At 50.1% G+C, this 25049-nt stretch overlaps 1 protein-coding gene across 3 annotated transcripts in view; it reads left to right on the forward strand.

Moving 5' to 3' along the window:
* The first annotated feature begins 5210 nt into the window (after positions 1-5210).
* NID2 (nidogen 2) overlaps positions 5211-25049 on the forward strand; it is a 53903-nt gene continuing 34064 nt past the window's right edge. For 2 of the 3 annotated variants that reach the window (XM_073350138.1, XM_073350139.1), the window contains exons 1-3: positions 5211-5553; positions 6528-6839; positions 22390-22622. In XM_073350138.1, coding sequence (XP_073206239.1) covers positions 5341-5553; positions 6528-6839; positions 22390-22622 — 758 coding nt within the window. In that variant the 5' untranslated portion in view covers positions 5211-5340. The remainder of the gene's footprint in view (positions 5554-6527; positions 6840-22389; positions 22623-25049) is intronic. The other variant, XM_073350137.1, reaches the window with a different exon arrangement.

Genomic DNA, 25049 nt, shown 5'->3' on the forward strand with positions numbered 1-25049 from the left:
TGCCATGTGGTGCGGTCTCCTGCTGTTTAAGCATCTTAATGCTTTTCCCCCTTTAAAAAATGCTCCCGGCCTTGCTCCTTACCAGCGAAGTTAGAGCCGTGCATGAGAGTGCGAAGCTCTCACGGTATGTCACCGCAGGGACGTCTGCTAAGCCCTCTTGGAATTGACATGCTTCAGACAAACATTCCCTTTCCTTCCCGGATGACATCAGCACAGACTGCGAACCGACCCGGGGCTGAATGTTGTGCGTGTACAATATTTGCCGGGTTAACAGAAGCAACTGTTGCCTGCACTCTGTCAAAGCGTTGATAAGAGCTACTGCAGGTATCGTGTCAGGCTGAATGCCTGTGTTAGGGGGGGAATCCTGGTCCCACTAAAGGCAAAACTCCCACTCATCTCAGTGGGACTAGGAGTTCACCCTCTGGGTTTAATACTGGATCAAGCTCAGCTTTACTGAGCACAGAAGTATTGAACTAATTTTTGCTTTCCCATCCATAAATTCAGTCCAGCTGTTTTAGGAGCATAGTGTTCCCTTAGAGGGTAACACACTGGACTGGGACTCATAAGATCTGGGCTCTGTTCTTTTCTCTGCCCCTGGCCCGCTAGGTGCCCTTTGGCAGGTCACTTTAACCTCCCTCTGCCTCAGTTTCCCCATCTCTCCTTTGTAGAGTGCTTTGAGATCTCCTGTTTCTTCCTACTCCCAGCGCTTGGGTTATGACTTGAAGCCAGAGGGTTTATATCCCTGCAAACGTTTTTAAAAAATCCCTGTGAACGTGAAGCAGGATGGCTGTGTTCACTGTCTCTATGTCTTGACCTCAAAAGTGAGCACCATGTGGTGGCATTTAAATCCACACCCATACAAAACCGAGACCAAATGTGGACACAAATAGTACCAGTGAAACTAACCCCATGCCAGAGTCCAAACACTTAACAGCAAGCCCTTCCTCTTTGAGCAAAGCTTTTCCACCAAGACCAGAAGAACATTTAAAGCAGTAACCACAGCCCTCCCCTTCAAAGAAATCAACCCCAGGCAGAGCTTCCTCTAACCAGGGAAGCAGATGAGGGGAGGAGACTACATGAAATACACTAGCAACCTCGTGCTGCCGATCTGTTAATTTAGGAGACACTGAAAAACTTGCTATGTTTTCAAACAGACACCTTCCTGCTTTCTCCTATGCTGGCCCTCCTGCTTGGGAGGAGCTCCCCATAAACGGACACAAAGCTACCTCCATATTTCCCTTCAAATCCCTGCTCCAAACGCTCCTTTGCTGTGCTGCAACAGCGGTTAGACTGCCAGTGTGCTGAGACCGCAGCCGATCAGGCTGACCGATTTCATCTCGCTGTTTCCTTGTGCTCTCCCTTTTGTCTGAATCCATTTGTAGCTCTCGTCTTCTACCTAGATTGGAAGCTCTTGGGGGCAGGGACTGTCTTTTGTTCAGCATTTGTACAGCGCCTAGCACAATGGGCTCCTGGTCCATGAGTAGGGCTCCTGTAGTAATACAAATTAATAACAACAATTAATGGGCACCCAGTGCATACCCTAAGGCAGACAGATGAAGATGATTAGGCTTTGAGGTTAGGTTTAAGAACTCTACGTTGTTTCTGTTCTGATTCAAGGGTGCTGGAACGGGGGGAAGGGGCCATGACCCTTCCGCTTCTGAAAGTGGACAGGCCTTTTCGCCATGGGGCTGGCCCTCTGCCCCTCCTCTTCCCTGAGGCCCTGCCCCCTCATCCCGACCAGGCTGGAAGCAGGAGCCTGGCTCAAGTAAGGGTGGGCAAGGAAGCCCAGGCAGCTGTGGGGACCCGGCTCCAGCTTCCGGCTTGCCCGGGGGGCAGGGCCTCGGGGGAAGAGGGGCAGGGGCGGGGCCTGGTGGGCCCCCTCCCCACACTATTACAAAGAATCCTTTGCTCCTGTTCTGATCCTTGTAGAATCAAAACATAACCCAAACCAGCCTGTTCTCCGCATGGTCCTTACGCCATAACATGACAACCTCAAATAGAAGCACAATGACAACATCACTTGGAATCCGTTTTTGTCTTCAAAACGTCCCAGGAGAAATTAGCATTTCCTGTTTATTTTCTTAGCTTCCCCTGGTGCAATTTCTAATCAACTCTCCAAGGGCTGTGGGGATTTCCTGTCCATGCTGCAGCCCCACAAACTCTCACATGCTCTCCGGTGTCGAGTCTAGCTGTAGTTTTCCCTCCGTGGGTCCAGGGTGTGTGGGTAAATATTGTTGACTATCAGGCCTCATTGGTGCAGATGGCACTTTGCAGACGGGTACAAACTGAGGTCCCTGTCCAAAGTAGCATGCAGTATAAAGACTTGATTGTGTCTGGTCATGTCTGGGTGCATAGCGTGTGTGGTTGGGGTGGGGAAGAAGGGGGAAGGCATTTTTGCACCCGACCTCCCTTTTCATTCCAGGCATAGTCTCCGTCCTTGTGTTCCTCTGAGTGTGCTCCAGCCCAGTGCTGCTAGCTCTCCAAAGGGGGCGAGGGCCATGCCCATCTCTGCGCTGGGGGGGGAGTGTACGCTGCACCCTGCTTGAAAATGGCACACCAGCCATGTTCCTATGCAGGGCCCGCCCTAGACCAAATAGTGCCCCAGGCAAGGAGCATCTTTGGCACCTCCCCCTTCCATTTGTTAAGCTTTTGAATACCTTATTACCTTAATACAGCACCCCGAGCGTGGCGCCCCCCAAACCCGGCACCCCAGGTGGTCGCCTAGGTTGCCTGCCCCTAACTCCGGCTCCATTCCCATTCCAGAAGTTCCCAGTGGGGCACACTGCCCCTTACTGCAGGCTGCGGCGTTAAGAACCATGGGGCTTGAGGTTACAGCACTGGAGTGGGACTCAGGAGAGCTGGGTTCAATCCTCTTCCTGTTTTATCTTGGGCAAGTCGCTTAATCTCTCTAGGGGAAAGGTGTGAGGAGGTGTTAATTTAGGCCCTTGCATGGTATGGCAATGGGGCCCTGCTGGGAGCTATGCAGATATGGAATCACAGTGCAGCCTGAGATAACAGACAGAGTGGGGGGAAGGCTGCTAAGGAAGTAGCTAGCTAAGCATTTGTAAGACACCAGTGGCCACCAAGGTGTGTGGCTTTACAAGTGGTGGATAATATAACCGACTATGGTATTAGGTACGAACTATCCATTGATGAAATAAACCAACCCCTCCCTCTCAAACTGTATTTAATGATGCTTGTAGAATGGCATGAAAAAGGGGCTGATCATTTGTGGGTTTTACCCACTGCAAATCAGCAGGTGGGAAAGTGTCAATTATGTGGCCACTCAAAGCGGCAAATTATGAGCTGAATGGGGACAGTCCAAGTGATGGCCAGACACAGCAGTGATGAATCAGCACGGCGTTCGGCCTGTTTCTACCCAGCGTACAGCTTTAGAAGGCGGCGGATGTTAGACTTGATAACTGCCCTCCTGAATGCTTTCATGGCTGTTAAAAATCTTCTTTGTACACAAATGTATTCCATATTATTACCTTTGAAAAAAAAGACAGCCCGATCTGTTTCTACTTTTCAGGACCAAACAAAAGGAACACACGTGGTTGATAATAAGCATGTCTCTTTGTTAAGACGGAACTATTAAAACAATTAAAGCCCAGCAGACAAAGATTGCGGTGTTAGCTATTGGAAATACAAAACCCACAACCCAGAGTCCATCCACTGGGCAGTGTCTTTTGCCACGGGTTCTTAAGTCCAACAACCAAAAGTTTCTTTACTGTGCCCCTCCCTTCTCCCTCTACCGCACCCCACTCACAGCTGTTGTCCTCGGTCAGTGAAGACCCAGATTTCAGAAGGGCATTAGTGTGAGTTCACCTTGGGGGGGGAAGGGGGTGGAGAAGGCACCTTGGTCACTCCTTCAGCCACTCCAATTGCACCACTGGCCACCTCACCAGCCTCTTGCTGCTGTGCCAGCTGCTGGCTCTGTGCCCCGCCAGCCACTCCGCTTGCTCCCCCTGGATGCCAGCTCCGCTCGGTCCAAAGGGATGTCAGTAGGTGCTTGTGCAGAGATAATACAATGTTTCAGGCCAAAGGGGCATAAGTAGGGAATGTGAAAGGTATAGTCAGATTATTAGCTGGAGAAGATCAAGGTTTACAACGGTAAAGAATCAGGCCAAGATTTTCAAAAGCAGCTGGCGCTACTGGCTGCCTCCATTTTGGGGGGCCCAAGTTGAGACACCTTAGAGGGGCCTGTGTCTTGGAGAGTGCCGAGCACTCCTCCTTTGGCAAATCTCCTTTATGGGGGATCAACTTGGGTACCCAAAAATGGAGGCCCCCCCAGAAGGACTCATCCCTGGTGAAACTCTCGGCTGTCGAACATTTGATTGAGTGATGTGGCTTCCCTGGCTTTCTGCACCCCCGTTGGGATGGGCCGGAGCGGGGTCTAAGGAAGGGCAACCAGCTGCATGCTGTAGGTTTGCAAAACGCCAGCGTAAAATCTCCACGGGCTCACAGTCGTGTGTGTGTGTTTCCTCGTCGTCAGCTGGCCAAGAGACGTGCCCAGCCTTCCTCCAAGCCTTGCAGCTTCGGATTGCCTTGCCCCTGGGGGGAGATGGAGTCAAGTGAACCTCACCGGCAGTCAACGCAGGGGGGCCAAACCAGCCCAGAGGGCTCCCCACACCAGAGCCACGTTGGCACACCAGCCCCTCACTGCATGTCTGGCCGTGGCAGTAGGGTGACCGGAGAGCAAGTGTGAAAAATCGGGACAGAGGGTGGGGGGTTGTAATAGGAGCCTATATAAGAAAAAGCCCCAAATATCGGGACTGTCGCTATAACATCGGGACATCTGGTCACCCTCCCTGGCCGGGGTGTGAGCAGTCCAGCCCTTAGCACCCCAGGGGGCTGATTCAGTCCCTCCACCACCCCACAGCTGGGGGGGGGTCTCATACACAGAGGGGTTGATCGTAACCCCGACCTTTCCCCCCCTATAATCCGGAGTGTGCAGCGCACCAGCGGGGCCGGGTTGTGCTTCTCCAGCCCCCGGCCAACGGGGGCCCCGCGTCCCCCACACGCGGGGCTGGGGGGCGCTAGGCTCCTGCCGGGGGTGTGGGGGGGGGACCCCCCAGGGCACCGCCGGGCTTAACACGAACCAGCCGCGGCGCCGCTCCGGTTTCTGGGGCCGGGCGCGATTGGCCGCTGGCCGGGCTCGGGGCGCCCAATGGCGGCGCTGGGGCAGAGCCGAGACCCCGCCCCGGCCAGCGCCGGGAGCGCAGGTCGGACGTGGTGGAAGCGGCTCCTGGGCTGGAGATTCCTGCCCCTGCCGCCGCCGCCCGGGAGGGGAGCCAGCCCCGGGCCGCCGCCGCCTCCGCCGCCCCGCCAGGGCCCAGCATGGGGCTCCCCGCGCTGCTGCTGCCGCCGCCGCTGCTGCTCGTTCCCTGCCTGCTGCTGGGCTGGGCGGTCGCGCTTCCCCGGCGGGAGCTGCTCCCCTTCGGGGCGCCCCGGGGCGATCGGCTGCTGCAGGACGGGGACGACGAGACCTCGGCCGTGGTGACGCTCGGGAAGCCGCTGCTCTTCTACGAGACGCGCTTCAGCCACCTCTACGTGAGTGCCCGCCGCGGGGCTGAGCGCCCGGGCCCGGGCTCGAACCCGCGGCCGCTCGCCCCGGGGCTCCCGGGCACGCCCAGGCTACAGCCCCCCGGCGGCAAGAACTAAAGCTGAAGGGCCAATAACAGCCCGCAGCGGGGCTATTGGTCCGGGACTGGGCAAACCTTTTGGCCCGAGGGCCACCTCTGGGTATGGAAATGGCATGGCGGGCCGCCCCGTCCCTCCCATTGGCCGTGGATCCTGGCCAATGGGAACTGCAGAGCCGGCGCTTGGGGCAGGGGTAGTGTGTGGAGCCCCCTGGCTTCCCCTACACATAGGAGCCAGACAGGGGGGAGAGGCTGCTGCTTCCCGGTAGCCGCACGGAGCCACGGCACGCATGGAGCAGGGCAAGCCCCCGACCCCGCTCCCCAGCAGGAGCTCGAGGGCCAGATTAAAGGGTCTGATGGGCTGGACGTTGGCCGTAGTTTGTCCAGCCCTGGTCTCAGAAGTTGCGAAGAACTTGGTGCATCCGTAGATTGTCCTACGTGCTCCCCTTTCACCTAGCTATTCCTACCCCTCTGTCTAGCTAATGGTGCTGGAAAACATTGTGCCCAGCTGCTTCCCCTGGCGTGGGGGGTTGCCTGGAGTGAGCCTGCAGCTGGGGATGGAGCTTACATGGGTGGAGAGGAAAGAGAGGAAGCTGAGTCTTTGTCGTCGTCCCCCCTCCTTCCCCCCTGCCCCCCCCCCCCGTAATGTTGGGTAAGTGAGGTCCCTTGTGGCTGGGCCCCGGCTGGACTGAAAGCCCCTGGATGGGGTGGGTGGAAGGACTTGGCTCGGAGGGAGGAACTGGTGATGCAGAGGAAGGGTGGGAGTGTTGCACTGAATGGGATCTTTCTGCGCTGCAGCTGTTGCTGCCTGTTGACAGGAGTCCTGTGTGGGTGGACGAGATGGTGGAGAGGGCTTTGAGCAGAGTTGTTTGCTGTCTCTTGTAGGTAGGAACCAATGGGATCATCTCCACCCAGGATTTCCCCAGAGAAACCCAGTATGTGGACGATGACTTCCCCACTGACTTCCCAGCGATCGCCCCCTTCATGTCCGATATTGACACCAGCGGCGGGAGGGGGAAGATCTATTACCGGGAGGATGAGTCCATCGAGGTGCTGGGCCAGGCCGCTCGCCTTATCCATGCTGGATTTCCTAGTGCAGCTGCAGCTGCCTTCGCTCCCACCCATGCCTTCGTCGCCACCTGGGAGAACGTGGGTGCCTATGAGGAAGTGTCTCGAAACTCGGAGCCCTCCAAGAAGGTAAGGCCAGTGTTAATAAAAAGAACAGGAGTACCCGTGGCACCTTAGAGACTAACCAATTTATCTGAGCATGAGCTTTCGTGGGCTACAGTCCACTTCATCGGATGCATAGAATGAAACATATAGTAAGAAGATGTTTATACATACAGAGAACATGAAAAGGTGGAAGTACCCATACCAACTGTAAGAGGTGAATTAATTAAGAGGAGCTATTATCAGCGGGGGGGGAAAGGGGGGGGCAGAAACTTTTGAAGTGATAATCAAGATGGCCCATTTCGGACAGTTGACACGAAGGTGTGAGGATACTTAACATGGGGAAGTAGATTCAGTTAGTATAATGACCGAGACATTCCCAGTCTCTGTTCAAACCTAAGTTAATGGTATCTAGTTTTCATATTAATTCAAGTTCAGCAGCTTCTCATTGGAGTCTGTTTTTGAAGCTTTTCTGTTGCAAAATTGCCACCTTTAAGTCTGTCACTGAGTGATTAGAGAGGTTGAAATGTTCTCCTACTGGTTTTTGAATGTTATGATTCCTGATGTCAGATTTGTGTCTGTTTATTCTTTTCCATAGAGACTGTCCAGTTTGGCCAATGTACATGGCAGAGGGGCATTGCCATCATGTGCCAGCATATATCACATCGGTAGATGTACAGGTGAACAAACCCTGGATGGTGTGGCTGATGTGATTAGGTCCTATGATGGTGTTCCCTGAATAGATATGTGAACAGAGTTGGCATTGGGCTTTGTTGCCAGGATAGATTCCTGGGTTAGTGGTTTTGTTGTGTGGTGTGTGGTTGCTGGTGAGTATTTGCTTCAGGTTGGGGGGCTGTCTGTAAGCGAAGACTGGCCTGTCTCCCAAGATCTGTGAGAGTGCAAAAACACTAACCCAGGAACCTATTCTGGCAACCAAGCCCGATGCCAACTCTGTCCCCATATTCAGGGAACACCACTCTAGGACCTAATCACATCAGCCACACCATCTGGGGCGTGTTCACCTGCTATAAATCACCTGTATAAATATCTTCTTACTATATGTTCCATTCTATGCATCCAATGAAGTGGGCGGTAGCCCATGAAAGCTTATGCTCAAATAAATTTGTTAGTCTCTATGGTGCCACAAGTACTCCTTTTGGTGTATATACTTTTGGTATACTGGTGTACTATACTTTTGGTGATACAGACTAACATGGCTGCTACTCTGAAACCTGCCAATGTTAATGTTAGCTGCTGTGATCCCATTGGGATCTGAAGAAACAGTGTAATTCCAGAGAGAGATGTGGCTGGGAAAAGGTTTCTAACCAGAAATGCATGGTGCAAATATTACCCACGTCAATGGCCCCTGTTTTTGAGCATCTGTACCAGTTTTCCAGACTAAGGTTATGTCTACACTGCACAGTTATCCCAGGTGACTGGCACCAGGGTCTGAGCACCCTGGTTAGCCTTACTCAGGTGTGAGCATGCCCACTGCAAATGTAAGAATGACAGACCCCGGTCGTTGTCGAGTGGGATCGAACCTGGGACCGCTGAAGCTTAGTGCATGAGCCAAAAGCCACATGGCTCTTAGCTAAGGCTGTAGAGTAAACTTATTATTCTCTCTCTCTAAGTGGTCTCGGTACCACTAAAGTGGTCAAAACACCACACCCAGGAGGTGTGTGGGTTACATACTTCCCCTACGTGGAAGTCCATGTTCAGACACTTCCCAGTTGAAATCCCGGATGAGCCCCTGCTTGTAACACCGACAGTCCCTGGTTGTTGGTGGGCAGGATCGAACCTGGGACCTCTGAAGCTTAGTGCATGAGCCTCTACCGCATGAGCTAAAAGCCATATAGCCCTTAGCTAAGTCTGTAGAGCAGACTCCTTAATCTCTCGCTAAGTGGTCTCGGTGCCACTAGATGGGACAGAACACCACACCCAGGAGGTGTGTGGGTTACACAAAGTACTACCTGCATTACTGTGTCCCCAGTGTTTCTACCCTCACCCGTGTGTGTGTGTGTGTGGGGGGGGGGGGGGGGCAGATCGCAGGAGGGCTGTCTGTGATGAGACACTCTAGGATTCCTTCCCTGTAAGTTATGTCAATTACTGAAGAACTTGTCAGTCCTCCAATGCCCTTCCCACAACTCCCCCCAGAGGACAATCAGCACTTGAGTGATTTAGCCCTTATCTTTACTGCAAAATGGTTGGCTTTCAACCTGAGTTAAAGTGGAGTTCAGGCTCTAACCCATACCCCCAGCTGGGTTGGCTAGCCTGGGCTTAAAGTGCCTCTGGCTTAACTGTGCAGTGTAGACATCCTAGGGTCCGACTCCCTGGGTGCTCCGGGGCTGGAGCACCCACAGGGAAAAATTGGTGGGTGCTCTGCACCCACCGGCAGCTCCCCACCTCGCCTCCGTCTCCTCCCCTGAGCGCGCCCTCCCCACTTCTCCTCCCAGTGCTTGCTGCTGTGAAACAGCTATGGGAGGGAGGGGGGAGTAGCGAGGACATGGCCCACTCGGGGGGGAGGTGGGGAAGAGGCAGGGCCGGGGTGGGGACTTTGGGGAAGGGGGATGGAGTTGGGGCGGGGCCAGAGGTGAGGGGGCACGAGCACCCACTGGTACCAGGAGAAATTGGCGCCCATGGTAGACATACCCTAAGACCTGTTCACTCACGTGCTCTCGAACATCTCATGGAGCATCAGCTGAGCCAGAGCTCAGACGTGGAGTCACAGCCCAAACTCCGTGGTCTAGAGGGACTACAATTGAACAGCTGAGGGCAGCACAGCTTGGATCTCTCTTGGTGAGGCTAGAATACCATTCACAAACCCCTTAAGGACCGATTGTGAGACCCTGACTCCAAGGAGTCGTGCTGAAGTCAGCTGGGCTACTCTTGTCACTCACTTCTCACAAGGGATTCACGATCTCTCTTGCAAACACCAGTGGTGGAAATCAACGGTCATGAGCTATTATAATTTGACTACTAACAGCATCCACTCAACATATACAAAGACTCTGGTGGTCTCTGCTGCAAAGACCTTGCAGTACAGTACAGATAGGGCCTTTTGTTTTCAGTTTTTATTATATTTAATTTTCCTGGGAATTTATCGGTGTTTATTACTACAACAACGAAAACAGGTGGAAAAAACAATTAATAATTTTTCTGGGTAAATATTGGGGTTTATTTTGGTGGATGGCAGCTCGGGGGAAAAGTCTCCAGTAGCTTTGATGAGTGGAATTCAATGTGGTTTGCTGCAGAACTAAAACAGAACTGAAAACAAAGTGTCACCTCTGAGTTTAAGAAAACAGTACATCTCTCATCCCCCCGATGAATCTTTTCATTTGAATAAACAGTTTACTGTTGTAGACTTAGAACTATTAGCCTATAAATATTTACATTTAATAATTGGGCCACATCATTTGCAGCGCATACACTCAACTTCATCCTTTTCGCCTGTTTTTTTTTTTTTAATTTTAAATACTTTCTTGTGTTCTGAAACGTATTCTGAGACAGATTTTCATTTTCTTCCCATGTTAGTGTATCAGATCTTTAAACCGTTATCTGCTAACAGCTTGAAATGTGTGCGGGGCAGGCGTAATATTCATGAGTACATTCAGATGCGCACGCACTTCAGAGTTGTGTGCATACCTGTTTGTTGTGTGTATCGTCTAGCCCAATACACAGCCTTATTTCAACAGACAGCTTTGCATATACACACAGACTAAAATGTATTATTGTACAACAATCCATTGCATGAGAGAGATGTATTTCCCTAATAAAACGATTGATTTTTTTAAAATATATTGGAATGATACAAAAGTAGGTTGAAAATCAGAAAAGAAACAAGTAATTCTTTTCGTAAAACCTGGGGTTGTTGGGGTTTTTTTGTAAAAATTGGTTTAAACCAAAAACGAAGGGGCTTAAGTATAGACAAAGAGAGAGCCAAGCAGGCGCTTAGAATGCTCCGGGTGATGGTATTAGCTAGAGGTAGTGCAGAAATCCCCCACTGGCCTTTGCTGAAAGGTTCAGCTGCAAATGTACCTTCAATACAGTTGCTCTGGATTTACAATGGTGTAACTGAGATCCGAATCTGGCTCAGAGGGACTGATACTTGTGAGTATATCAGGTAGGGTTTGGCCCAGGATTTGTGATTTGATTTTTAAAAAAATATTTTTTAAGCACTCCAAACATTTTGTTAATGATTTCGGCTCCTATTCTCCTTTTCTGGGGTTTGTTTTCCAAGCTACTCGTTAACAAATGTCTGTGGGGAATAGCTTTCAGAATTTCCACTGTGGGTTGATATGGAAAGTAGGCACCACTTAGATCGGGTCTCAAGAACTTCCTGCAGTGATGCATGCTTTTCAGAGACACGAACTGATAACACTCATGAATAGACTGAAACACTTTCAGATTCACAGCACTTGGATTCCCAAGTCATTTCATGGCTCTGGCCCATGAAGGCGGAAATTGCTGTCATGATGAACGCTGTTCACTGGTCTGATTCCTTACTGAGGGGGTAGGGAGCTCCTAGTGTTGTCATTGCCCCGCTCCTTGACTTTTATAGTGCTATTTGCACATCTCTCATGTGCCCTGAAAGCCTGGCTGTAGTTTTTGTTTTGTTTTTGTTTTTTAAATCTGGAATTCTTTTGGGTTGCAGAGAAAAAACTTCTTGAAAAATACCGTTGATTTGCTGTTCTGAGCTACCTGCGTGCAGCTTGCTGATGACATGCTAACATCATGTTGCAACATGATAGGAACATAGCAGTTGTCATCCCAGGTCAGCCTAGTGCTCCATCTAATCCAGCATCCCTGTCTCTGACGGCGACTAGTACCAGATGCTTCAGAGATGGGCAATTATTGAATAAATTGCAGTAGGGAATTTTCTTCCCAACCCTATCAGTTAGGAGCTGGTTTGTACCCTGAAGCATGAATATTTATATGATTATTTATATATACACATGATATTTATATCATGGCTACATCTAGGCTGCCTATATTTCTCTCCCCCCCACCCGACTTTTCAAAAAAAATTACAGTAGAATCGCAGAGTTACGAACACCTCGGAAATGGAGGTTGTCCATAACTCTGAAATGTCCTTAACTCTGAACAAGACATTACAGCCGTCATCCATGGGGAGGGAGACAGAGGGTTGGGGCTGCAGCCACGGGTGGGGGTACGTGTTAAGGCTGTGGCCGGGGTCAGGGCTTCTGACCCTCGGGAGCACCAGAGCTCTGGGCTTTAGATCTGGGAGGAGCTTGGGGCTTCAGCCCCACAGCTCTTCTCCCAGTTTCAGCCTCGCGGGGGGCACCAGGGCTCAGGGCTTCAGCCCTGCAGCTCCATTCCTGGCTTTTGCCCTGGGGGGCACCAGGGCTCAGGACTCTCCACGGCTCTGCTCTTGGTTTGAATGAGGGGAGGGGTGCCTGGCCTTTAGCTATAGGGGGAGCGCTGGGGCTGAAACCAGCGCTCCCCTCATAGCTAAAGCCCCAAGCCCCAGTGCCCCCCACAGGACTGAAACTGGGAACGGAGCCATGGGGCTGAAGCCACAAGCCCCAGCACTCCCCCAGGCCTAAAATCCTGAGCCCAGTGCTCCCGAGGGTCAGAAGCTCTGACCCTGCCCGGAGCAAGCTAAAGCCCAGAGGCAATAAAGTATTTGCTTTGTGTGTCTGTCTGTCTGTCTGTCTCCGCGGCTGCCTGATTACTTTTTGTTCCAGAGGGTGTCTGGTTGACCAATAAGTCCGGAACTCTGGTGCTCATATCTTTGAGGTTCTACTGTAATGTAACGCTGACTGTTCTCATTATCCAGTTGTCTGTACAAGTGCCCTATCCTTTTTTGCATCCTGCTAAACCCTGGACCTCGCTGGTACCTTGTGGCAATGAGTTCCGCCGGCTAACCAGCCACATGTTGTATATGCAAAATATTTCCTTTAATCAAGTTTTAAATTTGCTGCCATCCTCTTGTTTTTGTATGATGATGAGAAGGCAAATAGAAGAGCCTGATCCTGTGGTGGAGATAATGTGGCCCAGCATTGCCATGTGGTGAGAGAATTTCACTATTCTGCACTTGTACTATAGTATTAAGAGGTTGCAACGGTTAAGGGTGTCTTCAGAAAACAAGGTCTCCTTTGACCTTTACTCTCCTCATCCATCCAGCATATAGGCTAGTGCTGCTTCCCCATGAATGTCTTTCTGCAGCTCCTCCTTCAGGTCAAGCATGGGATGTGGAACAGCCTGTTTTAGGACCGAGAAATCTCCAAAGCACTGGCCCCTGGCCTCTTTGCTTCAAGAACCTTACAAATAGACTCTCTTTCTCTCTTCCCATGGGCTCTTATTAGGTTGTTTATCAGCCCTTTCTGCTGCCTCTCCATGCTTGTGATGAACAGTCTGGCTGAATGTCAAGTTGCCTTTCAAGCTGTCAAAGTGCCTCTTTTCCTTTGGCAATGCATCTCCCATTCCCAAGTGGAGCAGTATCGTCCACCGCCTTCCTCTGTGGACCCAGTGGGTCTCCTGGAGGTTGGCTGATTGACTGGAAGAAAAATCCCATGCCGTGCCAAGCAGCGAACAGGAGTGCAGTCCTCCCCTCAACACATCTTCTTAAAAAGTCCACTGCTTAGCAGGGTTGCTGTCGCTGGAGCCGCCTGGCCCAGTTGTGGGTTTTGGGGCCATGCCAGTGCATCTCTGTTGCAGGATGTTGGTCTGACATAGGAAGTGAGGGTCACCGGTGGGGTTTGTGCTGAGGGTTTTTATGGCCGGTTTGGGAAAGAGCAAGAGAGAAATGGAGTGACAGCATTTCAAGACTTCCTAACCTGGTACCAAATGGGAGTGAAGAAAAATATGTTCTTTTTGAAGGAGGAAGTTGCTATATGCATCGGGAAAAGAATCGTACAATCACTAATTAAAATATCAGCTACTTGTGACATGCCAAGCATCGATCACTCAAGGAGCAACAATTTTGTTGAACTCAAGTGTTCAAAAATCTGCCCCTCCAACTCAAAAAAATCGTGAGTGACTTAAAAATCATGAGGCTTTTTTTTTAAAAAAAGAGGGGTTCTGTTTGCCTTCTAGGTTTTGAACCTTTGGGGTCACATTTTCAAGCTTTTCTCTGCATGCATGAATTAGTACCTTACTTGCATTTAAAAAAAAAAATTTGAGATTCTCACATAATCACATGACTCCAAGAGCAGGAGCTTTAAAATAGACACCGAATGAGACTTGCGATAAAACCGCAAGATGTAGCAATGCTGGATCAATATACTGTTGCTGACAGTGCTGCTACTGAGTTTGTTTAGGGACGGCATTTTGCAGACATTTCTCCATGGTGTTTTTTATACAATGGCACACTCTCTTGATCGAGTAACTGAAAACAGCAACAGTGTTTGTGAGCAGTATGGTCTCTGGCAGCCTGCACAGTGAAGCGAGTTGAAATCTGGCTTACCCTTAGCTGGAGCTCTGGGAAGCTGCACTGAGGTGGAATTTGCCTTCTATGGCTCTTTTAACAAGTGTTTAAACGGCCAAACTCCATTTAGATCAGCCTAGTAACAAGCTCTGAGCTAACCGTTCTTGCTCTTTGACCTCTGTCCTTTACACTCCATCCATCCCTCTTATCTGTCCGATTTCTCTCTAACCCTTCTGGCAAACCTTAGCAGTGATTCCCATCTGATTATCCTCAGTTTGTTCAGTAAGGACTTAGTGGGCAGAATCAAGCTCCAGAGTAAACTCTGACTGCAGTGAGGTTGCACCAGGGATGGATTTGGTGCAGTCTCTGATTGCCCAGCTTTGTAATGTGTTTGTGTCCCCCGTCCCACCCCAGATCTTTTTCAGTGTAGCTTTGTTTGTGTTGCTGAACTGCTGTCACTGGGGCATAGTCCTAAATGCCTGGGGTTGTGAGTGTGGGTGTGCGTCCTTCACAACAAACTCCCTTTATATAGGAGGGATGATGACTGCCTTGTGGAAATGCTAAGAAACTCTACAAATAGAGCTGGGGCCCCTTTTTGGCTGCTGAAATTACTGTAATGAGAAAAGTCCATGCTGCTGAGTGTCTGTCAAGCCAAAGGCTAACCGACGTGGGAGGGCATCTTTCCGTGACTTTACCCGCATCGTCACACTTAGAATTGGATCATTAGTAGGATTTTATTTTCCATCATTTCTCTGAAAAGGCTTTAAAACATCATTTCAATGCCTTCCTTCCCCCCCAGATAAAACACTAGCAGCTCACTCTCATTCTGTACTTATGTTTCAGTAGCCCTTAAAGGACCCGATTTGAGAGCAGGGCCCCTTTGTGCTAGTGTAATCCATGCCTGCTGGGTGTGGGGCTCTGTCCCTCTCTAGTGGCACCTAGACCACTTAGAGTTAATGAGATTGCTACAGCCACCAAAGAGCCATGTGGCTTTTAGCTCATGCAGTAGAGGCTTATGCAGTAAGTTTCAGAGGTCGCAGGTTTGATCCCACCTGCCGACAGTGTTACAAGTGGGGCCTCGTCTGGGCTATCAACTGGGAAGTCTCAGAAGCTTGGGGTCTGCTTCCTCGGCGAGGGGAAGTACATAACCCATGCCTGCTTGGTGTGACGCGCTGTCCCCTCTAGTGGTACCTAGACCAACAAGAGATTAACGAGTCTGCTACAGCGTTGGCTAAGAGCCAGGTGGCTTTTAGCCCATGCAGTAGAGGCTCATGTGTTTAGCTCCAGAGATCCTAGGTTCGATCCCACCCACCAACAGCTGGGGTCTGTTGGTGTTACACTAGGCACGTGGTACATACACATAGTAGGAGACAGTCCCTGCCGGTATGAAAGGACAAGACAAAGACAGTGAGAAAGGAAGTATTATCATGCAATTTCCAGCTGGGGAATTGATGGACACAGAGATTCAGCCTCATTAAATCAGGGAGCCCAAAACTCAGGGGGGAAAAATGTTTTCGTAGAGACTGGGGGACGGATTCTACTCCCGCTGGTGCAAAGAAGGAGTAACTCCAAAGCAGCTAATGGGGTTACAGCCATGAGAGGGCTGATGTGAGATACAGGAGAATCGTGTTTCAGGATCACTCAGAATGCAGTACAAAGGTTCCTTTAAACCTAGAGGCAAGGTTGAAAGGCAAGTCCAAAGGAGTTCAGCATATCAGAGGTGTGGGTTGTCCTGCAAGGTAGCTCGCTCAGGATGAGTTAGGACTAGTTACCCTGCAAGGGGCTAGCTGTGAATGCCCGCTGCTCATGAACGCTCCGCGGAACATTCAGGGGAAACATGCACCTGATTGAGGATAACCTCCTGGCTTTGCCGAAGTCAGTGACAAAGCTCCCATTGATTGCGCTGGTGCCAGGATTTCACCCCAAATTTTCAGGACCTCTCGAAATGCCCACCTGGTAGCAGCGCACTGTGGTAACAGAGACAGCAGTTTTATGCAGGTCCTGATGATCTTGTACTAGGGGGTCAACTTCTGAGCAAGCAATGTACCGGAGTCCAGAATGTGGCCAGCGATGTGTTTTCTCTCTATTCTCCCAATGTTCTGACCAAGGGTGTTGATGTGAAGCCAGGCCTTGGGGCTCAGTTTGGAGAGAGAGTTTGGGAGATTAGGTGACGGCAGAAGGATAAAAGTCTCCTGGTTGTGAAGGAAAAATCAGATGTTGTGGAGGAGTTTCTTGTATGCTCAGGAAAAGAAGAGCTGGGGTTAAGAGCCCAGAAGATAAAGTAGAGAAAATGATGGAAGAGCCCCATTGCAGGGGAATAGAACGTCCTGGTAATAACTCACTGGGAGCCTGTGGGGAGGAAGGGAGGGAAGTGGAATTTGTTTAGGATGGCGTTGAAGCAGATGAATGTCTCACCCTGGAGCCATGCAAGTGTCACAATGCAGTGCTTGTTATGTGGCTGATCGCCCCTCAGGTGATGGAATTCAGCCCTGGACAGAGGACCAGTACGAGACCTGCTCAGCACTTCTTTTGAGGAGGAAGGATGGGGATAGGGCACTGGACTTGGACTCAGTTCCTGGCTGAGTCACAGAATTCCTGTGTGACCTTGGGCAAGTCATTTAATCTTCCCCGAGCGTCAGTTTCCTATGGGGCTAATAGCACTGCTATAGCTCAGATGGGGACTGGGGATGAAATCAAATAGTGTTGGTGAAGTTCTCAGATAGATGTGCTGGGTGGCTGCCCAGGGTGAATTTCACCCAAGGACAATGGACCAGGGACCTATTTTAATTTTGGGACGCCCTATGAGCTTCGCTAACTGGAGCCGCTCCTTGATCAGTCTAAAAATTCCTGCTTATAACTAGTTTTTAGACAAGGCCAGTGTAAATCAGCACAGGTCTACTGGCTTCACTGGGGCGATGCCATTTACATGGCCCGGTGTTGGTTACAAGGTACATCTCCTCCAAGGAGACCTGTGATATACTGAGTCACCTTCTGAGGAATTAGCAGCTTCCTTCCAGTGCATTGGGCCTTGTCTCCACACACAAGTTGCACCAAGCCACTAGTGTTGGGACAGTTATGCCGGTATAAATGTGTTTATACTGGGATATCGTACAGTGACTGGGAAGAGGAATAAGCTACACTGGTAGAAGGCACCTTTATACTGATATAATTATGTCCACATGTGGGGTTGTACCAGTAAAACTATGTTGGGAAAAAATTCACATTGATAACAGTACAAAACCTGTGTGTAGACAAGGGCTACAGCCACGTCTACGCTACAACCTTCTGCAGGTGTAGCTGTGTCAGTCAGGGGTGCAAAGAGGTGTGATCCCTGACCGACTGAGCCGTGCCAGCACAATGTAGATATAGCCGCAAACCTGCCCTTTTACCAGTGTAGTTGTTGTTCGACACTCATACGAACTGCGGCTTTGCTAGCATAGCTGCATCCACACTGGGAGTATAGTGTGCTGGTCAAGCACTTCTAGTGTAGATGTAACGCCGACCGACCCTGGTCATCAGCGGGTGGGATTGAACCTGGGACCTCTGGAGCTTAGTGCGTGAGCCAAAAGCCTTGTGACACTTCTCTAAGGCTGTAGAGCAGACTCATTAACCTCCACGTGGTCTCAGTACCACTAGGTGGGGCAGAACACCACACCCAGGAGGTGTGTGGGTTACACAGACATAGCCTAAGTAGTCGTAAACTGACAATCTCAGGATTTTGGAACAGATTCTGATCTCCTCTGATCCAATGGACAACGCGCTTGAAGAAAGACTGCAAGCAAATTGGAGAGAGTCCAGCGGAGAGCAGCAGAAAGGAGAGGAGGTTAACAGAACCTGACCTCTGCGGAAAGGTTGAAAGAACTGGGCATGTTTATCTAGAGAAGAGAAGGCTGAGGGGGGAAATGATCTCAGCCCTCAAATATGTCCAAGGTTGTTATAAAGAGGACAGTGATCGGTTGTTCTCCATGACAAGGACAAGAAGTGGCTTAATCTGCAGCCAGGAAGATTGAGGTTAGATGTTTGGAAAGGCTTACTGACGCTAAGGGTAGCTAAGCACAGGAAGAGGCTACCTAGGGAGGTTGTGGAATCTCCATCCGTGGAGGATTTTAAGGTCAGGTTGGACAAAGTCCTGTCAGGGCTGGTCTAGGTCAGCGTTTCTCAAATGTGGCCGCATGCAGCCACCAAGGGGCTTTTCTTGACGCCACAATCTCCTGGGCTGTGATGGGTGGGAAAGAGGGAAAGTAGAGGCCACTCCTTGTTGCTGCTGGATGTACTGCCTTGGTGTTGGTGGCTGTTGCTGGGGCTGTCAGCAGGGGTTGGGTCTGGGGACATCTGGGACACAAAACTGGAGGAGCAGGCAGCCAGTGAGTTCCCCACCATCCCAGAGGTGGTGGAGCTCAGGCTTTGGGCATTAGCCCTGGGGAGGCGGCAGGCTCTGGCCACGGGGGTCCAGGTTCCAGCCCTGGGCTCCAGCCACAGAGCTTCGGGCTCTGTCCCCGGGCCCCGTTCCCCAGCCGTGGGGCTTTGGGATCTGACCACAGGGCTTCGTGCTCCAACCTCCCCCGGCCACCCACCCACCCTCACTGCCTCCCCTGACCCTTACCCAGGGTTGAATTTGTCCCCAGGCTTGCCTGGGCTGAGTAAGTCTGCTGTGAAAAGTGATACTTGTATGTTTGTTAATATCACTTTTCACAGCAGTCTCACTAGCTAGCAATAAACAAACTACAATGATTTGGACGTGTCTATGTGCATATTTGTTTGTTTTTCCTAAAGCTAATGAAGTATTGTAGGAAAAAGTATGAGAGTGGCCACCAGCAAGAATTGATGGCCGCAATCTGAAGCCACCAAAAATTTTGTCTTGAGAACCCCTGGACTAGGTATATTTAACTCTGCCTCATCATGTGGTGCTGGCCCCCCTTTTGAGATCCCTTCCAGCCCTACATTTCTATGATTCTATGACTAGAGAGATAGAAACTAGAGATAGGGACTCCAGGTATAAGTGAGAACAGAATCTAGCCTCACGTTGTTAATAATGTGTCTTCCTGTAGCCGGAGGATGCTCAAAAACACTTCACAGGGGCATTTCCTGGCTCACAGTGGCAAATTCAGGTGTCTCTCTTGCCCCTGTCTGAGTTGGACAGAAGCTTGAGGCATCACCACTTGGTGGGGGTGAGCTAGGGTGCTGTGTTCGTCATCGCTAATTCCTACACAGCCCCCTGTTTATGTAACAAGGGACGCTGACAGTCTTGGGAGGGTTGTTTATGTCTGAACATCAGATCAGCGTGAAAGGCAGGTGAGTAATGGGAGGAAGAGCTGTGGAAACCATAGTCCCCACACAGTCTGGTGAATGATCTCTGTTCCTGACCGCAGCCCTGTTCTCCTGCCCTTGTTTGGTCCTCTGCTGTCCTGACCAGAGGTTGCCATCTGGGCTGTCTTGCTCCCTAGGGACTGTGTCTGGGGCCAGCAAAATTTGTTTCACATGTAACATGTCTGGAGACTGAGGACTAATCTATGGACAGATGGTGAGTCTCGTGGTCTGACTGGCTGGTGGGCAGTACTGTAGAAGTTTATGCCTGGATTTCCAAACAGTGGAAACTCCTTATGATGGGATCATTGTGGTGTGAACTGATCATTCTCTCCTTGTTTGAAGTGGACCATTTGCACCAATTCCACAAAAAAATCTCATTAAGCCAAATTTAAACCACATCCTGTTGAGCCAATGAGCCATCTCTCTCTCATACAAAATAACGAATGCTGAATGTGGTATGGTTTTGGTTCTTCCTGAGCCGCTATTGATCTCTGGCTGCTTTCCTGTGTGAGCTGAGGCAAGAATTCAATGTTAGCATTCAGTCAAACACAAATTACATGAAAAGTGGCAGGCACACACTGCATTTGTTCCTCTGTACAGTGCTGGGGTTGGTAACAGCAATTCTATTAGCACATTCCAGACTCAATTTTTTTGCATGGCGTTCCCTATGATATGCTAGGAGGTCTCTCTTCAGCGTTAAAGCCCCAGATTGCACATTTCTTGTAGTTCCAGCTAATATTCTGGGCCCTCATTCTCTTCTCTTGAATGCCAGCGTGCTCTCTCTCTGTCTGTGTGTTGGAGACAATTTCCCCCCTTTCCTGTTTTAAACACCCAGAACAGATCACACTTACGGATCATTTTGTAACACATGTAAGATTGTGACACTAAATTATTTTCCTAGATTCAAAAGGCGATGATTGTAATAATTCGCTCCTCAATGAAAGAGACGTGGGGGTTTGTAATAATTCTAATGCTGGCCATACATGGGGAAGGGGGAAAGAGACACATTGCTATTGACACATTTTTCTGGTTAAGCACGTTGAGTGGGATTTTCCAAGGGAATGAGGTTCCCAGAGAATTTCAGAGAGGCATAACTCTCCTGTGAAATCCTAGTCTGTCATAAACATACAGCTAAGGTAGCATAAAATCCCTCCTTTACCTGTAAAGGGTTAAGAACCTCAGATAACCTGGTTGGCAGCTGACCAAAAGGACCAATAAGGGGAGAAGATACTTTCAAATCTGTGGGGGAAGGTTTTTGTTTTGTGTTTCTTTGTGTTCTCTCCGGGTCAGTGAGGAATCAGGGCAGGGAAAATACAGCTCCTAAAGCCATACCTGAACTAAGCATCTAAGATTACAAATTGTAAGTAATAGGAAGGAAATATGTTAGATTATCTTTTGTTTTAACTTGTGAATTTTCCCTAGGCTAAGAGGGAGGTTTATTCCTGTTTTTTTTTGGTAACTTTAAAGTTTTGCCTAGAGGGGCATCCTCTGTGTTTTGAATCTGATTACCCTGTAAAATTACCTTCCATCCTGATTTTACAGAGGTGCTTCTTTTACTTTTTCTTTATAATAAAGTTCTGCTTTTAAGAACCTGATTGGGGTTTGTAGTGTCCTATAAACCCAAGGGTCTGGTCTGTGCTCACCTTGTTTACTCTCAAGCCTCCCCAGGAAAGGGGTTGAAGGGCTTTGGGGGATATTTTTTTTGAGGAAACAGGAACTCCAAGTGGTCCTTTTCCTAAATCTTTGTCTAACTCACTTGGTGGTGGCAGCGATACTGTTCCAAGGACAAGGAAGAATTTGTGCCTTGGGGAAGTTTTTAACCTAAGCTGGTTAAAATAAGCTTAGGGGGTCTTTCATGCAGGTCTCCACATCTGTACCCTAGAGTTCAGAGTGGGGAGGGAACCCTAACATAGCCGTTGTCCCTACCTCTCAAGTTTTCATCACAGGAGATGTTATCCAGTCTGGTCCCAAAGTCCCAAGCCCCTTTGATGCACCCTTATTTTTAATTGCTGTAAACCAGTGGTTCCCAAACTGGGGTTTGTGAACCCCTGGTGGTTCGTGAAATGTTACAGGGGGTTCTCGGGGGGAAAAAATTCCCTAATGGTGCACAGAGCTGTCGCTTGGGACCCCGGGCAGCACGGAGCCCCTGGACTTCCAAGAACTAAGCAGATCAAAGCAAGCGTATCTGTCACATTGAGGAGATTTAAACTTCAAGACTCCTTATAAGAAATGGAAAGGGAGGTAGATATTTTTTGCTGTTTTTAAAATTAAATAGCTAGTCTTGTTTTCTAAAATTATTATGAAGAACAAGTTTAAGCTTTGTTGTACCGTGCATCGTTTGCCTGGACTGCTCAAGGCCCTGAATGCGTGTGTAGGAGGAACGATTTGAGTTGGCTTCTTAAATACTGTCATGCTTTCTCACATCTGATACTCCTTGACGAACCATAGGAGCCTTGTCTTATAACAGGCTTATTCCAAGTGATACAGGCTACGAAAGTGAGATCTTGGAAGAGTGTTGCCATTTTCATAATGTGATAAAAATACTGTAATGATAAATAATAATTAATAATAGTGTGTAATAAGCATGTCATAAAAACAAATTTTATATTTCCAAGATCACTGCTTTTATCATTTATACTCAGGTAAAGGAGAAAATCCCTGGAAATATTCATTTTTAGGAGGGGGTTTGCGAGACTTGACATTTTAGTGAAAGGGGTACACCGGTTGTTAAAATTTGGGAACCACTGCTGTAAACTAATTGCATCAAAACCAAAGTCCCATGTAGCTGAGGTCAGTTTGTGTCCCTCATTCCAGGGCTTTCTCTCACGCATCCAGGCCTTTAACAAGTCTCCCATACGTTTGTGATGATGCTTTCTTCTGCAGCTGAATACCTTCCAGGCAGTCTTAGCCTATGATGACTCCGACACCTACGCCCTTTTCCTTTATCCCGATGACGGCCTTCAGTTCTTTGGGACTCGGCCCAAGGAGTCTTACAACGTCCAACTGGAGCTGCCAGCCAGAGTGGGTTTCAGCAGAGGCGAAACGGATTACGTAAAGAGAGAAGGGCCGTATTACACTGTCACCAGCAGCGAGCAATCTGTGAAAAATCTCTACCAGTAAGTAGCGCGATGGGAGCGCGTTGAACGGCGTGTCTGTATAACGCGGTTCTTTCATCAGTTAAAACCCCAGGCTGCTGAAATGCTGGATCTGTCAGAACTAAAAGCAGAGGCTGCCTCAGGGAAAACATCCCCTTTGGAAACTGTCTTCTGCTTTGGGATCCTGTTACGCAGAAATGCATACTGATCATGTTGCCTTGATTGCTGGTTTCCTACTGTTTACTTACCCCTGTTATTGCACTTAGGTAATGACTAGCTCAGAGGTCCCCCTACGGGGGTCTAGAAGAACATTCGGGGGGCGTGTCTGGGGCCCAGGCCAGCCCCCTTGCGGGGCAGGGAGGGAGCAAGCGCCACCCAGCTCTGCTCCTGGCCCCGACTCCGGCTGCTGGTCCTGGCTGCCTGCCCTACAATTGGGGTCCCAACTGTCGGCCTTGGCCCTGGCCGAAACGCTGCCCCCGCCCCAGCTGCGGCCCCAGCCTTGACACCCTTACCCATCCTCCCGGAGCCGTGACCCCGCTCCCGGCCCTGTGGGGGAGGGTGCGGACAGGGCTTTGGGGGTCGCGAGCTAAAAAGTTTGGGGACCACTGGACTAGCTGAATCAGTGTTATTTACTCCTTCTCATAACACAAGAACTAGGGGGTCACCAAATGAAATTAATAGGCAGCAGGTTGAAAACAAAAGGAAGTATTTCTTTGTAAAACGCACAGTCAACCTGTGGAACTCCTTGCTAGAGAAGGCCAAGACTATAACAGGGGTTCAAAAAAGACCTAGACAAGTTCCTGGAGGATAGGTCCATCAATGGCGATTGGGCAGGGATGGTGTCCCTAGCCTCTGTTTGCCAGAAGCTGGAACTGGGCCACAGGGGATGGATCACTTGATGAGCTGGCTGGCTTGGAGATCATAATAGGTGCTATTAAGACATGGAAAATATGGAAACAAGCAGGCTGGATGGGTTGTGTATTGACATTGGTCAAGCCCATATGTTGGGTGAAGCCCCGGCTCCATGGAAGTCAATGAGAGGTTTGCCGTTGACTTTAGCAGCTCCAGAATTTCACCTGTTCTTGCCAATGCTCCTCGGTGCTTTTGATGAGGTAGAACATAGTCCAAGTTTTGTGGAACAGGCTATCGTTATAGCAACATGCTCGCTGTTTTCAGGTGTGTCAAAGGTGGTTAGAAAGAGGAGGGTGATCAGCAGTGGTCCCTCTAATTTTTCCCACCCATGTGCAGAATGAATTTTGTTATGTGCATCAATATTTCTGACACATCACCTCAATAGTGGTGCACATAACAACATCCATGTGGCTGGGATGGGGCCGGGGCTCAGGGCTGGGGCTCAGGGCTGGGGCAGAGGGTTGGAGTGCAGGGGTGTGAAGGCTCTGGCTGGGGGTGCAGGCTCTGGCATGGGCCCAGGGATGAGGGGCTCAGGGCTGGAGCAGAGGATTGGGCGCTGGGGGGGGTGCGGGCTCTGGAGTGGGACCAGGAATGAGGGGTTTGGGGTGCAGGAGGGTGATCAGGCTACGGTGGGGAGAGAGGACTCTTCTTCCCGCCCTCCCACCCCCCCACACTCTCCCTGCCACAGCAGCTCTGGAGCTGGGGCTGAAGGATAGGGGTCCCTCCAGGCATGGTAGGGGCAGCGCACCCCAGCAGCTCCAGGCTGGGGGAGGGCTGCCCCTGCCATGCCTGGGTCTGGGCCAGGCCACTCCGGGGTTGGGCTGGGCCGCGCCACACCTCCCTGGCTGCGTCTGGGCCCGATCTGGCCATGCCGCCCCAGCCGCGGCAGGTCCAGGCCGCAGGCTAAGTTGGGGTTGGAAGAGGGGTGCCCCGTAGCAGCAGATCTGGCCGGGTTCCCTGAGTGCCTGAGCGGCACTAAATAGGTGGCTGCATGGCCACACGGCTTACAGGGAACTTAGGTGATCAGTTGTTCTCCATGTCCACCAAGGGTAGGACAAGAAGTGATCAGTTTATGTTGCAGCCAGGGAGACTGAAGTTAGATATTAGGAAAAAACTTTCTAACTCTAAGGATAGTTAAGCACTAGAATAGGTTACCAAGGCCAGTTGTGGAAACCCGTCATTGGAGGTTTTGAAGAACAGGTTAGACAAGTACCTGTCAGGGCTTGTTGAGGTGTACTTACTTCTGCATCAGCACACAGGATGGACTAGATGACCTCTGGAGCTCCCTTTTAGCCCTAGGTGTCTAGGAGTGTATGAATTCTGAGAAAGTTAGAGCCGGAGACATCAGAATCGGTTGCTGTGGAAGCGATTGTGATGTCACCAACCCGTTACAGACTTCAGTAGGGCTGAAACTCACCCACGTACAGAGAGGCAGAACACCGGTGAAGCCGTCAAAGCTGGGCTTATATGATCCTGAAGTGTCCTATAGGCCTTGTATTGGCCTTCTGCACAGAGGGGGGATTTCATCCAAACAAT

The sequence above is a fragment of the Lepidochelys kempii genome, chromosome 6, assembly GCF_965140265.1.
Source record: "Lepidochelys kempii isolate rLepKem1 chromosome 6, rLepKem1.hap2, whole genome shotgun sequence".
Lineage (NCBI taxonomy): Eukaryota > Metazoa > Chordata > Testudines > Cheloniidae > Lepidochelys > Lepidochelys kempii.